Source organism: Sapajus apella, unplaced genomic scaffold (assembly GCF_009761245.1).
Source record: "Sapajus apella isolate SASKATOON/1434 unplaced genomic scaffold, GSC_monkey_1.0 scaffold139, whole genome shotgun sequence".
In the NCBI taxonomy this organism is placed as follows: domain Eukaryota; kingdom Metazoa; phylum Chordata; class Mammalia; order Primates; family Cebidae; genus Sapajus; species Sapajus apella.
The window spans coordinates 3,028,819-3,055,115 of NW_022437079.1; the positions used below are offsets into that span (position 1 = coordinate 3,028,819).

The 26,297-nt window shown below is 56.6% G+C and overlaps 1 protein-coding gene across 1 annotated transcript in view; it reads right to left on the bottom strand.

Annotated features, from left to right (window-relative positions):
• LOC116540390 (Wilms tumor protein 1-interacting protein-like) overlaps positions 1–21,958 on the bottom strand; it is a 39,741-nt gene extending 17,783 nt beyond the window's left edge. Inside the window, exons 1-2 of the mRNA XM_032263892.1 lie at positions 21,726–21,958; positions 18,344–21,477 (exon numbers count right to left, since the gene is read on the bottom strand). Of these exons, the coding sequence (XP_032119783.1) occupies positions 20,817–21,477; positions 21,726–21,958 (894 nt within the window). The 3' untranslated portion in view covers positions 18,344–20,816. The remainder of the gene's footprint in view (positions 1–18,343; positions 21,478–21,725) is intronic.
• Positions 21,959–26,297: the final 4,339 nt, after the last annotated feature.

The following is a 26,297-nucleotide window of genomic DNA, read 5'->3' on the forward strand; positions in this document are numbered from 1 at the left end:
TAGCTGGGATTACAGGCAGGCGCCACCATGCCCAGCTAATGTTTTGTATTTTTAGTAGAGACGGGGTTTCACCATGTTGACCAGGATGGTCTCGATCTCTTGACCTTGTGATCCACCCGCCTCGGCCTCCCGAAGTGCTGGGATTACAGGCTTGAGCCACCGCGCCTGCCAGGAAGCTCAGAACAATCACATTATTTAATCATACACCTATCTAAGGCCAAGGCTTTGGACGGGGAGGTAGGGAGATGGCAGGAGTGCCCCCAATTATGAGGTAAGGCTGTGTGGGGATGGGGACTTGGATTCAATTCACAAGAGGCTAGGTGCTTGTTTGGAAGATGAAATCCTGACGGTGATGAACCTCTGTGCTTCTGTATATGTGCAGAGACAGGTCGGGAATGAAGGCCTTGGGGCAGACAGCCCCGAGTCCACACCCGGCTCTGCCGCATCCTAGCTATAGGAAAAGTCACAAATAGTGAATCATCACCCTACCTGTCAAGGTGAGGCCGCATTCTCCTGAAGCTGTTAGCACCAGCCCTGGTACAAAGGATTCCCAAGACACAAACTAGTTTTACCGAAGTTTCTTGGTCACTCTGCATATAAACGCGCAGGCCTGAGACCTGCTTCAAGGCGGGGCGGGGGGGGGGGAGGGTAAGGGGGGACAGCTACAAAAACAGTGATTGTGCTTCAGTTATTCACGAGGCTAGGACGGGAGCAAATAGGCAGAGGCTCTGGCCCTCAGGCCTGGAGGGGCAGGCTCAAAGACGCAGCTTCATTGCCCCGCCTGCTTCGCCCCCATCTGACCCGCAGTCTGCCCTGGGATTGTGTGAATGGAGCCTCCAGGCCGGTCCTCGGCCCCAGCCACACGGACGATGGAGGCCCTCGCCAGCTCCCGCCCCTGTCGCGGGGCCCACTGCTCCCCAGCCCGTGGCTGCTGTTGCATTCCTACCACACCCAGCCCCAGGAGGGCGGCCTCGGCCCGCTTGCCAAGTCGCGCCTCGCGGTTTCAAGAAAACGCGGGTGTTAGCCACACACCTAACACTCCTCGAAGACAGTGAAAGAGCTAGAAGCGCTCGCGGTTGCAGACCCCAGAATACCGCCATTGCTCCGCATGCGGGGAGGCCGTTTCCGCCCTGCCGGGGGAGGAGGGCTCTCGCAGGACGCCTCTTTCTCCCCAACAGCCACGACGCGCATAGCTCCGGGGACAGCGCGGCCGCGACGGGAGGGTCCGGTGGGCTGCGGCCGGGAGGGCGGCGGCCATTTCGCCCCTCTAGGCCTCGGGGTCATGAATACCGGGCGTCTAAGGCGAGCGGCAGCAAGATCGCCGCGGGGCCCGGCACGCTCGACGCGCGTTCCGCTTCCGTGGGCCGCGCGGCGGGGCGAGTGCGAGGAGGGGCTCGGCGGGCCCTCGGCGTTGCGACCTCCCGGTGCCCACGCAGCCATCTTGCCGCCCCTCCTCGCGCTCTCAAAATGGCCTCCCGGGCCCGCGGCGCCCTTCTCTCCTCCCTCCCCAGCCCCCGGCGCCCCGTGGGCGCCTCCCCCAACCCCGCGCCCGCGCTCTGGGGCCTGCGGGGAAGACCTCACAGGCCGGATGCCGGCTCTGGGCGGCGGGCGCATCGGGTTGCGAAGGCCGTAGGCCCAGGCGGTGCCCTGGTGTAGACGAGGTGTGAATGCTTGGAGAGGATTCTTGGCCCAGGCTCTCGCCGCACCGCGGCTTCCGAGTTCGTGCCTGTTCTGAGAGTTTCCCGAGCTCTGGGTGGAGGGCGCGGGCCCAGGCCCTGATCCTGCGCCGGCGGGAAGCGGCCGCTCCACTCCCAGCCGAGGCTCCAGCTACCGAGCGCCTCAGGCCCCGCGAACGCCGGGTGTCGGAGAAGCCGCCTCCCGTGCTAGAACCGCCAGAGCCGCCATTTACTTTGCGCCCACTGTGTGCTACACGCCGTGCTCTGCCAAATGATGTCACAGCGAACAAGCCAGCAGGTGTGTCGTTAAAGCCATTTCACAGGTTGGGAGTGAGGGATGACCTTGGATCCGGGCCTAGGGAGGAGGGGAGTCGTCTTTCTGGTGACCCAGGTAAAAACAGGCGCACTCCCAACCTGATCCTGGAGTTTCCCAGCGCGCAGCCCGCTCTTAGAGGCCCGCTCCTCCTCCCACTCCCTGGCTCTGGGCGCTCACCTCTCTACCGGGCCCTCCTACCAGTCAGTGCTGCGAGCTGCTCGCGAGTTCGTGACTGCGAAGAGGGCGCCGATCACAGGCGGGAGCTGCGCCAATGAGGGAGGCACCAGCAGGGGAATCACTGTAAAACAGAGCGGAGAAATCAGGCACCCCCCACGCCCCCCCAGAAGCGCGCACTAAGGGTCCCGTGGCGGCGGCCTGGGGGCGGGGGTGCACGGGCCCTCAGGTCACAACCACAGCCTGGGGAGGGTGATGGGCGCTTGTGGTGCCTCAAGCATGCCCTCTCAGGATGCAGGAGAGAAGTCGGGGGGTGGGGGGCACCTCTAAAGGGAACAGGGGTCGTGCTCTGTCTCACCTGGATCTCCTTACCCGCCAGATAGCCACACTTCCAACTAGGATGCCGCTGGGCCAGGTGAAGGGAGCGAGCTGGAGCTCGGGAAATGGAGAACCTTGAGGTTCTCACCTACGACCCAGCCAGCGCTTCGCGGAGAGCCTACGCGAGACCGCCCTGGGACAACTCTGGCTGCTCCGGACAGCGCCGCTGGTGAATCCTGAGATTCGAAACCTTCCGGAGCTGGAACCCCATGCCATTTTCCGCAAGCGCCAGCTGTTATAAATATTGTACCCCAAGCTAACACGGGCCTCCTGGCAGCACCCCCTTGGTTCCCAGCCCCAGACCTCTTGGCAGAGTAGGTCAGTCCTTCAAATCCCTGAAGACACTTCTATGTTCCCCTCCCCAGGTAGCCAAGCTGGGAACCCGCTCCACAAGCCGTTCTTGGGTCTGGATTCTTCTCCCAATTCAGGCCCAGTGTGTATGGCATGCACTGGGGGAGGAGGGCGGTGGGGAGGAGAGCGGTGGGTCCTCCGTCCTTCTGTGGGATTTTCGTATGTATTGGGGTGTTCACTGTCTCCAGCAGGCGGAATTTTGAACTTCAGATCCAGGCATTTATATGCATCACTTGCCCCAGCCTGGAGAAAAGAGCTGCCATTTGCTCACTGCCCACTGTATGCCAGGCACTTTATTTGTATATTTTACTTAATTCTCACATGACCCTTGGAGGTATGGGTACTATTGTCCTCTTTTCACCCAGAGGTGCATGTGACTTGTCAAGGATACAGGGTTGGAAAGGCCAAAGCATGCAAAAGAACTCTGCGCCACAGGCATGGCCATCCCCCAGCCCCCAGCTGCTGCCCTTCTGGAATTTGGATGCCAGTTTATCAACCTGGTCCTGGATAGTCCTGGGTCTTCTACCCTAGTGACCCAAATCAGGAATTGTCACCTGCAGAGGCAGAAGAGGCCACAGAGCTACACCAGTCTTCCTGCTCTCCCCATGACCAGTGACAGAGAATTTCTGCAGCCCTTCAGGGAAACCCAGAGACGTTTCTACCCCTCTTTTGCATAGGTCCAGAATCTTGAGGGAACCTGGTGAAGTGTCACACCGTCCAGTAATTCACTCCCAATTTTTAAAATCCTGGTCCACAAAGTCCAAGAAGTGGGTGACCTCTCATTATCAGGATAATTCAAGCAGAAGAGAATGAGATGCATTGTCAGGGAGGGCTTGATATTTTTACACACAGCCCCAGTGGAGACCTAAGGAGATTCAGGAGCTAAAGAAAGCATTTTGAGGAGACGCTCCTCTCGAGTTCCCCACAAGGGATTGCATCCCAACCCACATTCAGTCAGGAAGCCCTAGCTTTCCCAACCTCCATTCTTGAGAGGTGCTTTTTCTTTAAATGACGTTAATGTGACGTTGTTTCTTCTTTTTCAATGAAACCTCTGTAAGAGACAACCTCCATTAAAAAAAAAATGATGTCCATTAGCCCTGATGTGAAAGAAATAAAAAGCAAAAGTAAGGGAAAAAAATCTTTTTTTTTTTTTTTTCTCTTAAAGAGGGACAAGGACACAGCCCCCACCTGTAGGATGCCTGAGATGGCAAAGATGGCAGCTGCAGTTGAGATGGGTAGGTACCAGCAGACTTGGGAGGCATCAGGACTAGGTGTAATGGGGAGGACAAGGGTTTGAAGCCACAATCTCCAGAAGGCAGAGGAGAGAGGCTTTTCATAAAACAAACCCAGGTCGATGATGTAAGACCAGCCTACTTAGGAGGTTGGCCATGGCGCCCAAACCCCCTTCCCACTCCATCTTCCAAGTCCACCTCCACCCCAGCGAGAGAGAGAAGGCCTGAGACATGCCACCCTTACAGTTCTGCAAAACACAAAGAGCCGGGATTTGGCCAGAAAGAGAAAAATGCAGCTCCACTCCTCGTACCCCCTAATTCATGGGGGGAACAAAAACTAGGTTGCAAACTGCGGGGGTAGGGACAGCGAGGCTGACCAGTGAGGGGCTCCAGTGTCTGTGCAGATGGAAGCTGAAAGGAAGTTCTAATTAGCACAAAGCCAGCACCTTCCATTAATAGCTCACTGCTGCTCCTGGATGCTGCTGAAGGCAGCCAAGTTGGAACGTGTGAGGCTCACCTGTCCCCAGCTCATTAACAGACCTCGGGCAAGAACAGGGCTCTCCTGGAGACCAGCCCACACCAGCTCCCCTAGTCAAAAAAAAAAAAAAAAAAAATCTAATGACAGGTTTGACTTCTGGACCCATCCGAGGGGACAGTCTTTAACACAAGTCCAGTGCTCCTGGACACATGCTCAGCCAGGCTGAGTGCTCCCTCCAGGACAGTGCTCCCTCCAGACTTGAAATAAATTCTTTTTTTAAAAAGCCCTGACATACATTTCATTTATATGAAACTCTAGATAGGCAAAACTAATCTATGTAGGAGACATTGGAATAGGGACTGACAGGGATTGACTGTGAGAGGTAGGAAAGAAGTTTTCGGAATGAAGGAAATGAGGTTCATCTGGGGTGTTGGTTGCATGGATATAAATGCATTTGTAGAACCCATAGAACTGTACACCTATGATCTGTTTCTAGATGTGAATTAAACCTCTATTAATATATGTGTGTGCATCTGTATCACACACATATCCATGCAAAGGTCTTGGCCCCTGACTGATTTCCTCACAGCCTGTGATCTCGTTGATGTGAAGGTTCACACCCTTTTCAAGGGTCAGGGTAGAAAAAGAGGCCAGAGCAGATGGGGAAATGGGGCTTGCACATCTCACAAACACGAAGCCAGAGCGGGGTGGGGAGGAGGAATGTCTGAATTGAATCAATTAGCTGCAGAAAACTTCAGAAAATAAGTAAGGCCCTTTATAAAAACAAAGCCCACTCCTTAATCCCCAAAGGCAATCCTCTCCCCCACTCCCAAGGCCATTCCTCAGTAAACAAAGAAATCCCTCCTTCCACGTCCACACCTCAATATTCATTATGAGCTGACGTTAAAGGCTGCATTCCAGCCTCCCAGAGTGCCCTAATGACTGGAAACCCAAAGGCGGATGACTGAGGGGTTTTCCCCTCTCTCGCTCTGGCTCTGTCTCTCTCTCTCTCTCTCTCTCTCTTCCTCTCTCTCTCCCAGTCTCCCTCTGTCTCTCTGTCTCTCTCTCTTGCCCTCTCCCCCTCTCTCTCCTCCCTTTTCCTTCTCTCCCTCTCTCTCTCCCTCTCCCTTCTCTGTCTCCCTCTGTTCTCTCCCCCTCTCTTCTGCTCATCCCACGGCAGTCTGTGGCAATGTTCTTTCTTTCCTCCTCTCACTTTCTTTCTTTCCTCAAATTAGTGAGTAAGCAAACCAAGCAAATCAAGGCAAAGACATCACTAACTCTACTTTGTTCATTTATTTTGACAAGTGCAGTTTAATTTTAATTATTTATGGTAATACTTCATAGTAGGCGAGTAAATGTGCCAGGGTGTATTTGGTAACATTAATGAAGTCTGCCTAATAGGAACCTCCACTCCAGCACCCCGCCTGGAGAACTGCGTGCTGAAGAAGTAGGGTGAGACCACTGGTCTGTAGTAGGGTTTGCAGTTTTTTGTGGGGGTGGGGAGGTGGGGAACTTAATGGGTTTGAGGATTAGCGAAGGGAAAATTAACCCGATTCTAGAGAAGAAGCAAATACGTAAGCCCATAATCATGTGTCGATGTGGATTGTGTGTATTTAAACACCGAGAGCGCACACGTTGTGATAAGGAGGCCCAGGCGTGCACACATGCCACATGCATATTTACACATGAATCTCAAATGTGCAAATCAGCAGAGGCTCACAGAAATTAGGCTCTGGGCAATTAAAAATTGAAATAAAAATGGAAAATGTGAAACAGAGTGTTCTATATCTCTTCAAAGTGCCTTTCTCCTACTTTTGTGCCTCAAGTGGGCAAACAGTAAAAAATGTGGATGCTAACAAAAAAGGTAGGAGGTTTCCTTAGCCGGTGGTCACATTGGAATGCTCCCCTCAACACACAATGAACCATGAAACACGGGTCTCAGTCAATGCAACACTGTTATTTTAAATAGAGATGATGTTTTATAGCACCCCACCCTGCCTCCATCCTTAACATAACTGTTCGTTAACATAAGTGTAGGATTTGGTATATAGACCATGTATGCATACACATATGCACACATAGAATGGGTATATTTTATATAAAAATGTACAATTGTTTGGTCCAAACATACAGGTAACTGGTACACCTTAAGATATATGCTTCAAGGCATTTACATTAAAATTATCTATAATGATGATAGATTTAAGTCATAACACAATGCTGGACTTTTGAGAACAGAAATATTTGCCCTTTTTCTCTTAAGTACCAAGGGCCTCCTGCTTCTCATTTTCATCACTGCTTTGTCTGTCTGTGCCCAGGGTAGTGTAAGGACATTTCAAGAGACAGAAGTGGGTTATCACCTTGAGACCAACTGCATATCTGCCTCAGAGTAGAGTCCAGGATCCCCCCAGCGTATAAAAGCCTGGGTTTGGTCCAGCTTCTGGGGCAAGAAATATTAAACATGGCCATTGCTGGCTTCTTCTACTGGATGATCCCACTTGGGAAAAATGGGGCCTCTCTACCACTAAGGTGTGCCTAAAAAGGAGGCCCCATTCTTGGCACAGCCACGTGTGGGAGAAGGTTAGGAATGTCTCCAGCGGACTCTCCAGTACCTGACTGGCCTAAAGGCAGGTGCCCCTGGAAGTGGCCTCACAACAGCTTCCTGCCCCCTCCAAGCAGAGGGCTGTCTGGGCCATGAGAGCAGGTCATCAGCTGAAGGCATCTCACTCCCAGCTTTCTTGCCTGGCCCCAAGGTCCTCGAACTCTACTCCTTAAAGCCGTGGCCTGGCTCTGGCGTGGGAAAGGCGGTTTGGAGCTTTTCACAAATCCAGTATCCCCTTGAACCAAAACCAATTAGCCTGGCCCAAGGTCCTGTCATTGAGGCCCTGGCCCTCTTTTCAAACCCCTGCGGCTCAATTGCGGTGAGGGGCTGCCCAGTGAATGCCGGGACCACTTAAAGTGGTGCTTAAGCCGGACCAGGCTTGAAGGAAGGAGCCAGCACTTTGGGAGCTGCCGCAGCCCATTCTCAGAGCCACTGACCAAGGTTTTGTTCCAGCCACAGCCCCCGCCCTGGCTCTATTTTTAAAAATCCTCCCCTCCTCTCCGATTCTCCCAGCTGTCTGGAGGAGAGATGAAAAGCTGGCTCTAGGAAGCTACGAGACACCCAAACTTGGCTGCCCTGGACAGAAGGGACATCCTCAGGCTCTGAGTCCTGCCCCCCAAAGGTCTTGCCCTCCCTGCTGAGGGAGAAGGAGCTCTAACACTGGTAGGACAACCAGTGTCCACTCAAGGCCTTCCATGCACAAGCCTACACAGCAGCCCATCTTCTGGATGCAAAAAGTAAGACCTAGGGAAAGCGCCTTCCCTAAAATCACAGCACTTAACAGCAAGAAAATTGGGGGAAACCTCTGGGGACTCCTGAACACCACTGTCTTAGGAAGAAAGACATAGAAAAGAATAAGAAACCAAGATGGGCCTTTGTACCAGAGCTAGGTCCTGGGGGGGATGGGAGGACTCGTGGAAGAGCAGCCCCAGGACAAGCCCAGGCACCTATCCAGCCCCCTTCTACACCATCCATTATCCCCGGCCTGACTCAGCTGCTGATCCTAGGCAGAAAGGGGTGGGAATTCGGACGAGGTCCCACGGCCTCCCTCCATTTCCCCTCCCCCACACCTGTCCCCACCTTCCCTTCACGCCCATCCATGCGGAGTGGAGACTCGCCCTCTGCGATGGGCAGCACTGCCAGGGCGCCCTAGCTGTCGCCATGGTGACGCGCATCTCACCCTAGGTCGGAGCTGACTGGGCACTCTATCCAGGCTGGCGAAGGGAGCAGCCGAAGTCAGGGCAGGCTTGGGGAGCTGGGGACACCCCGCCACCCCGCAAGTGAGAGACGCCAAGGGGGAAGGAAGGCCACTAAAATGGCGCCGCGGCCTCCAAAGGCCGCTCCTGTGGGTGCGCATACCCCGGCTGGAGAAATCCCTGCGGTTCTTCACCGCGCGGCCTCGCCTGGAGGGCGCATCCGTCCGGCCTGGGCTGCCCCGCGGCTCCCGGCCGAGCGCTCCTTGCCCAGCCCGGACCCGGGCGCCGGAGCCAGCGAACAGGCCGCCTCGCCCCAGCTGGCCGGGCCCGCCCCGCCGCGCGTTCGGCCCAGGCGAGCGCGGCGCGGCGGATTAGCCCTGAGCCCGCAGCCTCGAGGGCGCGGGGCGGGCGCGGTTGGGGTGTGAGGGCGGGGCGGGCGGCGGCCGCGCCTCTAATCCCGGCGCTGCGTGTGGGAGCGGCCGGATCAGGGAATTAGCGCTGTAACTTCGGATTAGTAACGCTCGCTAAATGAGTGCCTAATTCCGACCCTTCATGCTTTTCAGCGTCGCGGCTGGGTCCTAGGAGGCCTCCTGGCCGGGCTCCCTCCGCGCTCCAGTCCCATTTCCCGGGAGGTCGGGCCGGTGCGAGCCGAGAACTCCCCCGCTGGTGGAGATCTAGCCTTGGGGCCGCGCCGAAGCCGCCTCTCAGCGGCGCATTTTAGTAGCCTGGGCAGAGTCCCACCCAGTCCCGCAGCGTTTGGAGCTGGGAGTTCGTGGACCAGAGAGAAGAAAGCCCTGAACTCCTCACCTCCACGGTGGCTGTCCTGATCGCTGCCCTGCCCGTGGCCGGCTGTGCGACTTTCTGGGAGCCACAGGGCCTTTTACACCATTTCTAGGTGTAAAATGGAAGGAATGGGGTGAGGAGCCTCCGAGATTCTCTGAGATTTTGGCTTCCAAGCTGCAGCAGATTCTCGGGATCCCCAACGCCTTTTTGGATGAAGAAAGAGTAGCACAAACCGGAGACAAAAATGAAGCCCAAACGTGGGGAGCCAGTGGCGGCTTGGGGAAAGCCTCCCTGGGGCACAGGAATGGAGGAGAGGAGGGGCTGAGGAGGCCCCAGGCCCGTCTGGCTACTCCAGGTCCAGGCAGGCCAGAAGTTGACGGGCCCAGGCACCAATTTTGAGTCTGTGCCTTGGGCTTTAAGTGTCCAAAGGGGATTCGAACATTACTCTATTAGAGGCAGGCATTTGCACCAGGAGGCCAAAACCGGATGGTTGGCCTCTCTCTGAGGGCCTTTTCTGGAGGGTGTGGGATTGGCTCCTGGAGATTAGAATTGGTGTGGGTAGTGCCGGCCCTGCTGCCTTGATCTTTCTCTGAAGCGGGAAATTTGCATCAACAGATTTTCGTAGAAAGCGGAAAAATGCCGCATTGTCCCCTGCACAATCTACTCCTTCATCAGACCCTCAACTCCGGTTTCACACCTGCCCAGATGGTATGGGACAGTGGTATTTAAAAACAAGACTCATTCGAACTGTGTAGACACAGCTGGGAAGCTGCAAAGCCACCTTAGCTACTGAAGGACTAGTTCTTGCAACACAGCAAAAGGATGGGGCGGTGGGAGGGTAAGGTAGAAGCCAGGGGCCAGGGATTGCCCACACCGGATGGTCGGCGAGGGAGGCAGGCAGGGCGTGCGGGACAAGGGGGCAGGAAGCACTGCTCCGGTTTCTTCCTTCGAAATGAGGTCACCATCAGCACACAGCCTCCCAAGTGCGTTGGGAAGGGAGGGACGGCCCAAGGGAGGCACATGGCCTCGTGGATCCTGAAACACTCTAGTCACCCTTCACCAGCCTCCTGTCAGAAAAAGGGCTGGCCTTTCAAAATGGAGGAGGGGTACGATGGGATTCAGAAAACCTTCTGCCTGTGATGATCTCAGAGGAGAAGAACTGGGGAGGAGGGCAACTGACTTTCCCTGCCTGGTCTTTTGTTTGTATTTTTATTTAATTTTACTGCGAATGCTATCACACTCAACGGTTCACAATTCCAAAGGTATACAGTGAAAAGCCTCCCTCCACCTTCCACCTCACCAACAGTTCTCCCCAGGGCGACGGGGTTTTCCTTTTGTACTGTTTGAATTTTAACCATTTACACATATAACCTATATTCAAAATAATTTTGTTAAGCAAAGAACAAAAAAGGTTTACGGGAGTGAAGATGGAAAAATATTTCTATTTTTACAAGAGGGCTGGGCAAAGGCTGGGAGAAGGGCCATGAAAATCACAGAGGTAGAGGCTCTGGGGAGTGAAGTGAGCCAAGACGGAGGTAAGGTGGCCTGGGGTCCAGCTCTGCACTTCTGAGTGTTGTGACCCTTAGGGAGCCACTCAGACCCCCAGATCTGCTTCCCCTCTTGTAAAAGGGTGAGGGGATGGGGATCAGGGCTGGGTGGTGGTGTCAGTTCCTTCCAGCCTGTTTATCACAGCACTCACATACCCTTATACTTAGAAAGCCCCCCTACCAATCAGGAAGTCTGAGCCTACCTTTCTTCCTTTCTTCCCTGAAGCCTGGCAGGGTCCCTTCCTTGGTCTACCGCCACTGGTGGGGGAGCCCAGGAGGTTTCCCAAGCTGCAGGAGTCCTGAGCTTCAGGACAAGCCAAGGCATCAGTGAGAAAAGTGACCTGAAGGCAGATGAGAACCTCAAGGGGGACCCCCACACAGTGAGCAGGGACAAGCCCCACTCCCTGAGCCCAGTGAAGAGGGGCTGGGAGCCCGAGTGGCCGGGTATGCTGCATTGGGTTGCCATGGGAACGAATTCAGATTTCCCCCAATTGCTTTTTTATTTGCTAGACATTGTAATACATCTTATGTCGTGACTTCTTGGGGCAGGGAGGAGGGGGGGCTCTGGGAGGTTGCCTGCACCTTAACCTCTCGGGAAGTTGAGGAGGCTCGGGTGGAGCAGCCCGGTTGGTGCTGTGGTGAAGGCAGTGGGAGGCCGAGCTGCACCCCTCCGGTCCAACCACCCGCCTGCTGGCGCACGGTTTGTATGCAGGGCAGGGTCGGCCCGTCGGGGAGGGAGGCCCCTGCCCTGGCCCCTTGCCATTGAGCGCACTCCCCGCCAGTTCTGCTCCGCTTCACGCTGCACACAGACCCCCCAACTGCACACAAAGGCAGCTGCCAGAGCCCGTGAAAAGTGATCAAATTATCAAGAACTTGACCTCACCGAGGGGCGAAGCTGCGGCAACCCCCCAGCCGTATGCTAATGGCGCTCAGGGGCTGACTCGTCGAATAATTCGATAAAGGCCGCATTGTTAGCTGCAGGGCAGCCCCCAGCCCACCCCATTCACTCCCTCCACCCACCCCCGACCGGCCGCTGTCTCTCTCACAACGCATTTGCATCCCAAAATCCCCGTCCCCAGCTCCGGGAGCGGATTGTTCTAGCCTGATTTATGGGGTGAAGGCGAAGGCTGGCGCCTTCCCCTTCCAGCGACCCCTCTGCAACCCCACCCCCTCCCTCCCCCCAGCCCGCTCCACTTTAGGGGTTCCTGCTCCGGCGCTGGGGGAGAGAGGTGGAGGGCCGGGAAAAAGGGGGACTGGAGGAAAGCGGACGCTGCGAGTGTCCCTGAAGAGAGCCGAGGTCAGGTACCTGGTCGCGGCGCGGCCGCTCCGTCCAACTGGAGTCCGCTGGGCCGGCGCTGGGCTCCTCTCGGCTCCCGGGGCTCTTGCGGGCCGGGCCGGGGCGGTCGGCGGGGCGGGCGCTCGCACGCAGAAGTTATGAGAGTCATTTCTACTTTCGGTTATCTAGCTTTATGACGGCTCTGTGGCACTCATACAGCTAGATAACCAAAGAGAGAAACCGGCCTCCCTTTGCCACCGCCGCTGCCGCGCCGTGGGCTCCACGTGCTGCTGCCAGCCGAGCGCGGGAGCCTGAGCGGACGCCGCTCCCAGGTCCCGGGGCGCGCGCGGAGAGCCAGAGCGGATGGACAGACATACGCACACGCCGACTCCCGCCACCGAGACCGGCAGCCCCCGCCCAGCTCCCCTCCTCCCTCGCCCTCCCGGCGCATCCCCCTCAACCCCCGTTCCGCGCGTTGGCGCTGGCGGCCTGCTCCGACGGCGTCCCGGGGTGCAAGGAGGGCACCAGCGCCGAGCGCTTCGGCAGCCTCGGGCGCCCCGGCCGCCCCCAGCTCACTGGCCCGCGGGCCTCCTCTGGCAGGCTAATTGCCCCGCGGGGAAGTGACGTCAGGCCGGAGATTGGCCAATCGCAGGCTCCCATTCAAATCCCAGCCCCCTTCCCGCGCTCCGCACCACCCAGGCTGACAATGGCCTCGGCGTTCTTTGCTCCCCCGCCCCGAGGGCAAGGATGCGCCCCCTCTGCCCTCCGAAACGTTAGAGCTGCGCTCCCGGGTGCGCACCGTCTGGTCTTTCCCCCAAACTCCTCTGTCTTCCCCCCAAGGCCCAGGGAGCCTGGCAGCCCCTGCAGACCATCAGAGTTAGGGAGACAAGGATGCTCCAGTGACAAGGTTTAGGGGAAGCGCGTGATAGGACGTGGCTATCTCCCCGGGGTGGGGGGGGTGAGGGGGATCCGAGAGCAGAAGCTGTTTCACCTTTCACTTCTCTCTTCCTTTCCCCATGCCCAGTACTTGCAGTAGCTCTAGCCCACGCAGCAAGACCAGGGGCTGGGGTAAGAATTAAATGTGCCGGTGAGTGCAGGTCGGTGTCCCACCCAAAACACCTGGCGTTCAGAGGCTCCTGAGCTATGCTCCACTTGGACCAGGCCCTGGCCTTGGCCCCGGTACCAGGCTGCTGGGTCCCTTCTCTCTCCCAGTTCCTAGTCACACTCGGAGTGTAAAACCGATTGTGCCAAGTACCTTGGAGAAGTCCTAGACTCTATCTTGGCTCCTGGTTAAATCCATATTTCATCAAAAAATTAAAGCACAAAGCCATGCCTCCACTCTCCTTCTCCAGCTCTCTGCACACACCTGGCCTACTCATTCCAAGTAGCCACAATAGTGGACAGGGACTGCCACCTTGGATCTCCCAGAATTACCCCTAAACTGAGCCTGGCAGCTGAACTGGTGGTACCATTGCAGCCTTCCAGATGTGAGTGGCCTATACGTACTGCTGCATGCTCATCTCAGCCATCACTCCCTTCTTCCTTGCTGCTGTGGCTACCCTCCTGCCTTGGACCCTATGATTCACCTCCACCTGTCAGCCATCCCCAAGAGGCAAAGGATTAAATATGAAAATGCCCCCAGAAAAATCTTAAGTTCAACAGCTAGGGAGAGATTTGATGTTGGACTAGGCAAGCGGATCCCCTGTTTCCGGCGGTCAATACACAGGAGTCACAGAGACTCGCTGCTGCTGTCTACAGCAAGCATCATGGGTAAGGTGAAGGTACCCATGCAGATTCATTTTACTGAGGTCTGGGACACTAGGCCACTCTGGGCCAGGTAAAACCCTTGCAGGATGGGTTGGAAACAAGAGGCTAAAAGTGGATGGTTTGAAAAAAGATTTCATGATTTTACTAAAAATCCATTCCTTCCATATTCTCCCCTAAAAATGACAAGTGGATTTTGTCCAGTTCTGGATTTTGGCAAGTGCCTCTTTCCCCACTAGCTTGTCTGTGGTTTGTTCTAATTTCATCCCAACTCTCAATCTGAGGCAGGTGACATCCTGCTCCCATCCCAGCCAGCTTGTGATCAACCAAACCTGGCATTTACATGTCTCCCTCAAAATCCCACTTCGCAGACACATTCCTTTTTCCAGAAGGTGAACCAGGTCCTGGATGCTAAACCAGCAGGGGAACAGAGAGGCCAGACATGGTTCAGGAAGGAAGCCCTGAATATGGGCCCGAGACAGTTAATTCCAAGGATTTCCATAATTGGGAGGCGCCCCTTGCTTTCCCTCCTCCTGCAGCTCCAGGAACCTGCACCCTCTTCCCTTCTTGATGTGTGTGTGGGTGGCCTTCTGAGCCCTAGCCCTTTCGGGCCACCCAGGGGTGGGAAGGGTGGGGTTGTGGAGGCAGGGAGGGGCCCAGAAGCCTGGTTTACCTGAGAGAGAGGGAAGAAAGAGAGGAAACGAGGGGGAAGAGAGAGCGAGGAACAAGCCCCTCAGAGTGTGATTTAAGCAGGATGCTGCACAAAATGGCTCCTCAGCGAGACTCACGGTAACTGCGCGGAGGCCGGCCTGCAAGCCTAGAGCGGGTGGGGGCTTTGGGAGAAAAAATTAAAAGCCTGCTTTTGATTCAGCTCAGATGCAGGAGGCCACTATCACCAGAGCCACATCTCCGCTGTCTTTTTGGGAAATCGAGTCCCTTGTTGGGAGCAGGTGAGGCTGGCCACAGGGAGGCTCCCACACCCTGCCTGAGTGGGACCTGCCCCAAATCAGTGCCTCCTCCACCTCACTGTAGCCCCACTCCCAGGAGGAAGGCCACAGAGACAGGGAGCCTCAAGGCCATAGGCTGCTGGGAGGAGGAGGCTGTTCCAGTGGGTCAAGGCAGCTGCAGTCTCCGTGGGTTGGCAGCCAGCTTCCACGCACAGCTTCACAGGAGCCGGGGAAGCCATCCAGGTCGACACCAGGCAGAAGTGCATTGTATGGGCTGGGCACTGCCAGCTGAGGCTGGCAGACTGCTGGGCAGGCCAACTCACAGACCAAGTGGGGAGAACCTGACCAGCCACCAGCGTTGACCCAGATTGCCCCCTTGCCTGCAATTCAGGCCGGGTCTGGGTTCCATGAACTTTCCCCATGCCAAGCCCCTGGCCTTGGCCTTCAGCCACAGCACAGTCCCTGAAGTTGCAGAAGTTCAGGTACTGGGTCTGGCCGGCCACTGGGCACCCAGGCTAAAGCACTGGTGGGAGCAGTCGGGCCGGCCACGGTGCTGAGAGCTGCCCGCCAGGCCTGTCTCTCCACCTCCCCACTTTCCCTGAACTTCTTCCACCTCCTCCCCTCAGTCCTGAACCCAGGCTCCACAGGCACCCGCAGCTAGCAGGAGAAACTAACAACCAGAGAAAGACAGAGCCTCAGCAACTAGGTACCTTCACTGAGGGCCTGAGACTCCATTTTTCATATTCAAACCTCTACTGAGGAAAGAGAGCTCCTGGCCATGAAACTCCCATATCCAGATCAAAAGAAATACCCGTCCCTGCTGCAACCACAGGCATGCTCTGCACTCCCTCGACTCAGCAAATCTGCACAACACCCCCTCACACACTTGGCCCATACACCCATCTAGCAGCCAGCCTGACGCAGGTGGCTGGTACCTTGCCCATGCACGTACCCATGTACACTCTTGTACCCATCGGCAGTGGCAGCTGCTTGGACTCCAAGCTGGCTTTGGCCCAAGTTCCTACTGGTAGTTACACAACTCAGTAAAGGGGACCTGACAATCCACAGGAGTGCACCTTCTATTTCAGGACATAGTAAATTAAGGTATTAACTGGCAGAAGAGGGGGACAGTTCTGACCCTAGCCAACAGTCCTGTGCAGCCTCCCTTCAACTAAGACCAGATTTGCCCTGATCTAGAGGCTGGGAGCCAGAGGCCGATGGAACTCTGCAGGCACTACTCCAGGCAGACACAGCCACCCAGCCTGTGATTCAGCCTGGAGCTAGTGCTCCTTTCCTGAGCCTCACTGGTTCTTAATTAGGAGACAGTGTCTCCAGCCACAATCTAGGCTAAGTCCAGGGTGCCCTCACCCCCCTGCCCCTCCCTCCCTCCCTCCTTCCTTCCTCAGGTCCGAGCTTTGATTAAGCTGATCTCCCTATTGTCTGGAGGCTGGCAGGACTGCTAGCTGAGAGACCCAGCATTAGGCCAGCTCAGATGGCCCCAGCTCCCTGCACCCAGGGGGTCCCAGAGCCTGCACACTCGCCTTCATTTACACCTGGTCAGTTGAGGGTAATGCTCTCTCTGGCTCCCACATCTAGCCTCTCTCCTCAGCAGCTGAGGTGTCGGCTCTGGGGAGGCCTAAGCTGGGCAGGAACCTGAAAACACCCCTCCTGAAAAGGCCTGGACAGAGCACTACCCCTTCCCTGGGGTCTCCAGCAGCAGATACTACTAATGGAAGTCCTGAGGTGGACCCTGTATGATGCCCCCATCTCAGTGCCTACTTAGCCTACCTTCGGGCCTCTGTTCCTTGATTGAAAGGTAGACCCTAAAACTCCATCCTCTTCCCCTCCATGGCCTAAGAATCGCCCTCCTCCAGGATATGCAGGCTTAAAAGGGGGGTCCCTTTAGGCCCAGCACCTCAATTTATCCCCAGCCACAAAGACTCAGTGTGTTTTTCTGGACTCCAATACTGCTTCTGTGATCTCACCCTGGAATGTCTCCCACCTTCTGTTACCTCCCTGCTCTGATGGGTCCAAACGGGACCAGCTTCCCCACCAACCCTGTTCCCAAAGAAGCCCCTCACTTGGCTCAACCTCCACCAATGCCCTTATTCTTCCCCAGCTCAGTGGAGCCTAGGCTAGAGGTGGCTGCAGAGACGCCCACGGGCAGATCAGAGAGACCTGTTCTAGGGCACGGAGTGGGGAGCAGAGCGGACAGGATTTCCCAACAACTTCCCATTTCAGAGGGGGGAAAACATGTCAAAAATCTTGTCTAGAGTGGGTGCTGTGTGGTGCGGTTTCTGAAAATATTTTTTTCAGGAAGCTGCTTTCTAGGTTATTATTTTTTGTGGGGGAGGGGATAAGAAGGGAGTAGGGGGCAGTGGCTAGGGAGAGGGCGATTCTGGGACTCAGCAGAACCTCACTTCAGAAGCATTCCTTTCTTCCTGCTAACCACGTCTGCAGCCCCACAACTTCCATCCGACCTGGCGCCCTTCCCCTTTCTGCTCACCCAAAGTCCTCACCTCTGGGCGCTCTCCACTGCCCCATAACCCTCTGCCCCGGATGACTGAGTCCCGCCTCCCACACACAGTCGGAGCGCGCCCTTCATCCCACCCCCAGCGGCAAAGGGAAGCCCCAGCCGCCTGAGCTGCCCAAGGGGACCGGGCAGGGATGTCCCAGCCCCCTCTCTCAGTCCAGCCCAGCTTCCTGACGCTGCCCTGGCCAAGGCCACCGCCCTCATCCCCAGCCCTCGCTTCCCAGCCTCGCCGAGACACAGCGGGCAGTGGCACTTACGGACCGGGAAGGGGGCCCGGGCCCCAGCGAGGCAGTGGGGCGGGTGGGGCGGCTGCGGGCACCGCGGCTCTGCCGCTCGGGATCAGGCGCGTTCCTGGGCTCAGGCCCAGCTCTCGCCGCTCTCCGGGAGACCCTGCCCCGGCGAGCGCATGGCAGCGAGCTGCGGGAGGCGGGCACGGCAGTGGCGGCGCGGGGGCTCCTGGCGGCGCGCGGCTTCTCTGGGCTCTGAGCGGCTCCCAGCGCCGCCTTCTCGGGCGGGCACGGCCCGCAGTGACGTCAGCGCGGCTCCCCCCGCCCCCCCCTCCGTTCACCCCGACCAGTGAGGAATGGAGGGGGCGGAGGCAGGCTGCGAGGGGCACCCAGCCGTGTGCCCTGGCCTTTCCTCCCCACGCCCCGCTTGCCTCCTAGCTTTTCCCGGGGAGTCGCAACGCCATTTGTCCCCCCTGTTCTCCCCGCGCCGCCAGACTCACCCGGAGCCACCAACGACCTGGGAGGTGGTGGCAAGCAGCGGGTTGGAAGCCTCTCCGGCGGCTCCAGACTCAGAGATCTGGGCTGCTTTGGGAAGAATGGAAGCTGGGGCATGAGGGGCATCCACCTCTGGGCTGAAAGGGGGCGTTTTATCTTCCCCCCAAGCACAGGTGTTGGTTAGGCTGGGGATAGCCACGCTGGATTGGCTGGTCCCTGGGTACCCGTGTGAGCTCAAAAGGGATCATTTAGCCCGGGAAAACGTGTCCCATTTGGAGCTGGGGATGCCCTCCAGGCAGGGACCTGCTTCTCCAAGACCCAGGGCAGCCCCACGGCCCCCCACGCGCCATCTGCCAGAGGCTGTGCACCTGCAAACTCGCTGGGCCGACGGCGCCCCGGAGCCGCTGTCCAAATGCTGAATCTGGCCTCCCCTGGGCCGGCTCCGGACGTCCTGCTGCCTACAGCTCCGCGTTTCCCGCAGGGGCGGGCAAGGGGTCCTGGGACGCACAACGCGGAGGCCTCAGGAAACTCTGGGGCTCCAGGATGACGTTGGAAAGCTTCAGGAGAGCAGGTGATCGGCCGAAGGGAGACAGGAGCCAAGAGAGCAGGCAGAAAGTGTGCCTGGCACTCCGAACTACGCGCCCTGGTGGCTCCCCCCGGGTCCCCTTCGCTTGTGTGTGCTTCTTCCACTTCCACAGCGGGGAGGTCCCTAGGCTGAACTTGTCAGCGAGTCTCACCATTCATCACGAGCCAGACAGACAGGCCAAGTTCATGAGCAATACTGTTAACCCCTTGCAAGCCAAGCGCCTCCCACAGGAGAAAGCCTCCTGGCCAGGGAGCGTTCTCTCGGATTCCAGAGGCACTGCCTCCCAGGAACGTGGCAGCCACCGCTCCTTTCTTTTCTGACTTGTCTCCTAACCATTTATTCCGTCATTTTATTTACACTTTTGGTTTCCACAGTCTTTCAAGTTCCTCCTCTTCTAAGTTAGTTTGATACCAGTATAACTGATTGCTTTTCAAATGTCTTCTTTTCCTATGTTGTTGGCTGTGCTGATTGTGAAAAAAAATTAGAAAATTCAGAAAAAAGAAATAAAATAATAATTGGCCCTCTATTTTACACCCAGAGGCCTGACTTTAAAAAATACATATTCTCATAGAAGAATCTAGATTGCTGGCTGCGTGGGGTGGGGAGTGAAGAAGGGAAGGAGGGAGAGAACCCAGTCCTTCTGAACTGGATGGAGAAGGAAAAACAAAAACAAGCTCTGTGAAAGGGCTCAAAGAGGGAGACCTGTCCATAGAGTCCTGTTAGAGGAGGGAAGGAGGGAAGCGGTCCATGGAGGTCTAGACACAGGGGCCCAGACACCCTTTCCACTCACTGGTCCCTGTTCTAGCCCCAAAGTCCGAGGGAAGCTTCTCCTGGCCTTGACTGTGTGTCTGTTGGTGGGGGGGGGGGGGTTGCTCCCTTGACCATGTGTGTTGATGGGAGAAAGCTCAGTCCTGCTCCAGAACCCCAGCCATCCCTGGAGAACTTTCTCTGACTCTCCTTGCGGTCTGGGAGACTTGGGCCACCCCTCCCCCATTTCCTATTGAATTCCTGGCGTCTGGTAGCTGGCGGCAACTAGGGCGACCCACCAACTTTTCCCCTAGGCAGTTTCTCACCCCCTTCGCCCCCCAGCGATTTCTTTTCTTCTCCCAGCGCTCCTTTTGAAAGGAGGCACCCAGGCCCAGAACGTGTTCTGCAGTTTAACTACTTCCAAATTCTTTGTTCAGGTCACCCCGGGACTCCATTGTCCGCTATTGAGAGCGCGGGCAGGCCGCCGGGTGCGCCTCTGCCTTGCAGGCCTGAATCCATTAGGCCACCGATCCGGCCCCTGCGGCCCATTGACGCGCCTCTCTCGCCCAGGCGCCGGCGGTCCCCCTCCCGTCCCCTCCGCTCCCACCCTCAGCTGCCTTCTGGACTCCACGGTGGAGTCACAGAAAGCTGCGGGTCTGCACACAGGGGTTGTTTGGGTGTCTCTCTGTCTTGAGGGACTGGGGGCGGTGCAGCCTAGGATGATTCTTGTGGGCTCTATCCCACTCAGCAAGCCTCTCCGGGGTCCTGCCCAAATTCTACTGTTTGTCCGCTGGGTACTACTTGGACCTGCAGGGCAGGTTTTGAGGGGGCTGCAGCCCCAGCCTCAGGAATGCGGGCGGGGAAAGAACAGCCAGCAACACCCTTCCACCGAATTCTCCGGCTTTCCAGCTGCTCCACCGCCTGGATTTCTGTTCCTCTCTTTCCTCCCAGCCTGCGCCCTCAAGCTTCCAGTAGGGTCAAGCCTCTTCTGAGCTGGGGGAATGAAAGGGGGGCCATCAGTTTCAGGGGACAGCACAACAGGGAGGGCCGGCCAGTTCCTGCGCCAAACGCGCTCACGTCGCCCTTGAAGGCTGATCTCCTCAGGACAGTGACTTTCCCCCCAGCTCACTGGAAAAGAGTCAAGAGTCCCTCCGGCCTCAGATGCAAGTTCCAGGCTCCCAGGGTGCCAGGATGTGGCTTGGGGGAGGAGACTCAGTCCGGCTCAGGCTCCCAGGGTGCGAGGGTTCGGCTGGGGGGAGGAGGCTCAGTCCCCCCTGCAGCCTCCTCCTCTCCTGCCTCAGGACCCAGGGAGACGCAGATCCCGGGAGTCCCCAGGGGCTCAGCTCTGAGCTGCGCGCCCCGGGAAAGTCGAGGTTCAGCGGGGTAGCACTCCCACAGCCAGTGTCCTTTTAAAAGGCTGGCTTGGGGCTGCGTATCTTTTCTCGGTGCCTGCAGGTTCCTCGCCCCGCCGCTAGCCTCGCCCCTCCTCCCGCTCTGGGATTATTGGGTCACCGAGTCCAGGGCGAACATCGACGCCCAGTCACCAGGCTTCTGGAAATCACTCGGGCCTCTGCTCGGGCCTGCCTTCTCCAGTCTGAGAAGCGGCCAAACCCTTCCCAGAAGCTGAATTCCTGGCGGGAGTCGCGGAGGAGCCATGGGGCCCGGCGCGGGTACCAGGGACGGGGGCGCCTGGCGGTCTGGCCCCAGAGACGTTGCGGCTGGGGGTGCAGGGCGCGGAGGAGCAGCACCGGATGGCGGGCGCCACTTCCCGCGGGCCGAGGGGGCAGTGGAAGAACGGGTCGTCTCCGCCGCACCGTCTCCGAGCGCCTGGCCAGAACTGCGAGGCGCGGGGCGCCGGACGCGGGACCTGGTGGAACCGCCGCGGCCCGGATGGGCGGCAAGGAGCGACTAGCGCCCCCTGGCGCCTCTGCCGAGCCCGCGCCGCCGCCGCCGCGTCCCCGTCCCGCGGGATTCCAGACCTGAGGGGGCGGAGGCTGCCGTCCCCGCACCTCCGAGACCCGGCCGGAGCGCGCCGCGCCTCTCCGAGGACGCAGGAACTCCCGAAGGTTTCCCACGCTCCAGCCTGCGTCCTCCGCGTCCTCCCCGCCCGTCCCGAGGCCTCCAGTCGGCGCTGCCGCCCTCGCCGCTCTTCCTCCCCTCAGCGCGGCTCTGCCCGGTCCAACAGCGCACTCTGGCGGGCGCCCCTAAGAGCTGCAGGTGAGCGCGGCGGAGGCGGCCCCGGCTGGCGGGAAAGGCTCTGGACCCGCGCAGCGCGGGCGGTGCCTGGGCGCCTGCCTGCTGGTTAGTGGCTGAGTGGAGGGGACGGAGGTGCGGTAGTCTAAGGACAACCGGGCACCTCTTTACCTCTCAGCCCCTACAGGTCAGGAAACAGAGTGAAGGACAGCGTGGGCGCTCACCTCCTCTTCCCCCTGAGACGGGCGCCGCTGCTACCCGCGCCTCCTTCAGGAAGGGTCTCTGGAAGCTGAAGAGGGCGGCGCAGGTTCAGGACCTTCCCTTGGATTCTTGCAGCCGGGCAGGGCCAGTCCGTTTGCAGCCTCGCCCTCCCCGTCTCAGTGACTTTCCTTTCCCCCGAGTCCCTCTCGTATCTGCAGGGCCTCAGAAGAATTAAGAAGTAAAAGCCCTTTCTCATCAGGGCTGGAGATCCCCTCTTCCAATTGCAGTGGGCAATGGGTAGGAGGTAAGAATGGGATGAGGGAGCAAGGCCCGGGATTTGGAAAGTTCTGGAGATGTTCCCCAGGCTCCCAGCCCAGTGACAGGCGCGTCTTTTCAGGCATGGCATGGTGGTGTGTCTTCGGTCTGGCCATGCATTTCGATGGGTTCCTGACATTCATTCATTTATTCACTCAACAAATATGTGCTGAGCTCCTACTAGATGCCAGCGCCGCTAGGGATAAAGCTCAGAAAGGGTAAGAAACGTGCTCAAGGTCACACAGCTGGAAGCTCCCGGAACCAAGATGCCACCCCAGCCACTCCAGCCCCATCTCTCCCTTCTCACCTGTATGACTTAAGAAGTCTTCTAACTGGAGCTCCACCTCAGAACTCAGCCCCTCCAACACGCCATCCACACTGCTAGAGACAGACCTTTCTAAAATGCCAATCTGATCCTGTCTCTTCCTTGCTTGACACCTGTCAGTAAGGGTCTTCTGACTCCAGGAAAAAGACTCAAGTTTCTCACAGGCATCCGAGCTCCTCCCAAGGCCTGTGCCCCTGAGAGCCTTGCCCCCATCTTCAGGAACCCGACAGTCCCACCCTCCCAGGCATCCCAAGAATGTTTCCTTAAGTGGTGCTCTTGCACCACTCCTTGCCTCTGTGTGTGCCTGGAGTGTCTCTGCCTGGAATACTCCTCCCTGGGGTGTTTCAGATCCTGAGTGAATGTCACTCCTCCATGAAACCTTCTGATCCAGACATATCAATGGTGACCTCTCCAATCACCTAAAGACTGGATGGGCCTAAGTGGCCATGCTTAGATATCTTTCATCCTCCCTCCCCCTCTGACAACCAATTAATTGAAGCTGGCATGGCCACTGACCCCCGAGGGATCATCTCTGGTCCAGCCTGAACCTACCAGGGTCTCTTCTGAGCACTGAAGTGAGACCCAAACTGGGAAGGTCTGCAGTGAGCAGGGGGAGCTCAACAGCTTCATGGAGTCAGTGCCACGTTCAGCCCAGGTGATGATGGGGCAAGGAAGCTGGGAGAATGGAGCAGGTGGGTCCATAAGCTAGCAGAGAAAAGGCCATGGGACTCAGGGCAAGAGAGAGACTTTCTCAGATGGCTTCTGCCCCTCCCTAGCAGGGGAGTCTTGCTCCTTTCCCTCGGCCAGCTTTGCATAGAATTCTGTCCTCTGCCCCTGCCAGTCCTCTGACCCCAACCCCCTTCTGCCAAGCCTGGCCCTCTTTCTCTGTGTGCCTTCCCGCTGAAGCAGTCCCTGGGCTTTACTGCAGGACAGCTAGCACATTGTATGGTGACCAGCCTCCTGAAGGCCTGGCACCATTCAGAACTGGCATAATTCAATTTCCCCAGAGCCACCAGCAGGCACGCCACCATGTGGCAATTGTGACAAACACCGTTTGCAATCCATTTGGATGCCAGTGCAGAATGATGAGTTTATTGATTAAGGTTTAAAATGTTTTAGGATTTGCATCTTTCAGATTTGTGCACAGGGTGAGAATTTGCTAACAGTTAACGATTACTGAGCGGGTATGTGGTGCCAAACACGACTCCAAGCACTTTATTATTAATCTTCACAGCTGTGCTTATGCCAGAGCTGCTCTTACTATCCTCACTCACCAGATGGGAAAAACCCAGGCACAGAGAGGTTAAGCAATTTGCCTGAAGTCACAGCTAGTCAGTGACTTGCACGGGATGAAAGCCCAGAGACCAAATTCCTAACCACTATGTTACACTGTCTCACTGGTTCTATATCATCCACGAGCTGACCAGTACTTATCAGACTTTATTGCAAGCCTCTTTTTTTTTTTTTTTCCTTTTTGGAGACGGAGTCTCACTCAGTCTCCCAGGCTGCAGTGCAGTGGCATGATCTTGGCTCACTGCAACCTCTGCCTCTCTGGTTCAAGCAATTCTGAGTAGCTAGGACTACAGGTATGTGCCAGCTAAATTTTGTATTTTTAGTAGAGATGAGATTTCACCATATTGGCCAGGCTGGCCTTGAACTCCTGACTGCCGCATGAGAAAGTGCATGGAACAGCGTGGGGTTATTCCAGAAGCTGCAACATACCGTGAGAGAGTGAGCAGAACAGCGTGGGGTCACTCGAGAAGCCGGAACTTCCTGTGAGAGAGCAGGTGGAATAGCATTGGGTCACTCCAGAAGCCGGAACTTCCTGTGAGAGAGCAAGCAGAGCAGCATGGGGTCACTCCAGAAACCAGAACTTCCTTGTGAGAGAGTGGGCAGAACAATGTGGGGTCACTCCAGAAGCCAGAACTTCCCCATGAGAGAGCAGGCAGAACAGTATGAAGTCACTCCAGAAGCGGGAACTTTCTGTGAGATAACGGGTGGAATAGTATGAGGTCACCCCAGAAGCCTGAACTTAGAGCGGGTCAAACAGCGTGGGGTTACTCCAAAAGCCAGAACTTTCAGAGAGCTGGCGGAACAGCATGGGGTCACTCCAGAATCCGGAACCTTCAGAAAGCAGGCAGAACAGCATGGGGTCACTCCAAAAGCCAGAACTGGCCTGTGCTGGTTAATTTCCTATGTCAACATGGCTGTGGTGCCTAATTGTTTGATCAAACACGGGTCTAGATGTTGCTGTGAAGGTATTTTTTTAGATGTGATTAACATTTAAATCAGTAGACTTTGAATGAAGTATCTTAATCCCCATAACTTGGTAGGCCTCATTCAATCAAGTGAAGCCTTAAGAGGAAAGACAGAGATACCCCAAAGAGAAAGAGATTCTGCCTCCAGATTGCTTTTGAACTTAAGACTGCGAAGTCCACTCTTGTTGGAATTTCCACAACCCCCAAAATTGGGTGAGTCAATTATGTGACTTAAATCTCTCTCTCTCTCTCTCTCTCACTCTCTCTCTCTCTCTCTCTCTCTCTGACACACACACACACACACACACACACACACACACACACAGATACGCACCCTATTGGTTCTGTTTCTCTGGAGCACCTTGACTCACACATGTCCTAAGCCAGGGTAGGCTTTAGGTTACTAGCAGCCAGTGGGGTTCACCACAGGAGGCCGTCAGGTCGGGGCAGTGTAGACAATGAAGGGGGATTAGAGGAGAGTAGCAACCAGCACCCCAGGGACCCACAAGTAAACAGCAGGAACACATTCTAAAGGCTCACTGAGGACAGCCCTGCTTCCCCAGGCCCCAGCTGAGCAGCTGAGCAGAGGCCATGGGACAGTAGAGCAGAGGGCCAACTCCAGAGCCTTTCCTTCTGTCTCCATGGAGAAGAGTTGACCTGCCTGGAACCTGCCCAGGAGGGTGGGGCTGGAGTTTCCCAGCAGCTTCACTGGTGACTCTGAGCCTGAGACCAATGTTCTCATCTCCTGACTCCCATTCTACCCACCGCTTACTTCCTGTGGGACTTATGCCAACTGACAACTTTTTTGTACTTGAGGGGTTTTTTTCTTTTCTTTTCTTTGGTTTTTTAGACAGTCTCACTCTGTCACCCAGGCTGGAGTGCAATGCACAATCTCAGCTCATTGCAACCTCTGCCTCCAGGGTTTAAGCGATTCTCCTGCCTCAGCCTCCCCAGTAGCTGGGTAGCTGGGATTACAGATGTGCACCACCATGCCTGGCTAATTTTTGTATTGCTAGTAGAAACAGGGTTTCACCCTGTTGGCCAGGCTGGTCTTGAACTCCTAACCTCAAGTCATCTGCGCACCTTGGCTCCCAAAGTGCTGGGATTACAGGCATGCACCACCATGCCTTAATAATTTTTGTACTGTTAGTAGAGACAGGGTTTCACCCTGTTGGCCAGGCTGGTCTCAAACCCCTGACCTCAAGTGATCAGCCCGCCTCAAAGTGCAGCTTCCCAAAGTGCAGGGATTACAGGCATGAGCCACCATGCCCGAACCTATCTGAGTTTTCATATCTGTAAAATGGGGCTAGTGATAGTCCCCTCCTCACAGGGTTATTGAGAGGGTTAAAAAAGACAACTGTTAGAAACACTGAGAATAATGCCTGCAAGTAGGTGATCAATCCTTGTTAGCCATTGGCTCCTATTAGTTGTCTGAGATTTTCAGTAACCTGATTTGCCCAATTAGGAGATGGGTTTCCTGCAGAGGTGGTGAGCTCTCTGTTGCTGGAGGTGTGTAAGCAGAACCAAGAGTGCGGGTGAACCAGGCAAGGATGCCCCCAGGCTGCAGGTCATCTGGGGCTTTGGCAACTGCATTGAAGCCTGTGTGCTGGGCACCTGACCTGGTGCTGCGCCCTCCTCAGGTTCTACCCTTCAGTGGACGCTGGTCTCCATCTCCTATTTTCATGCCTCAGTTTTCT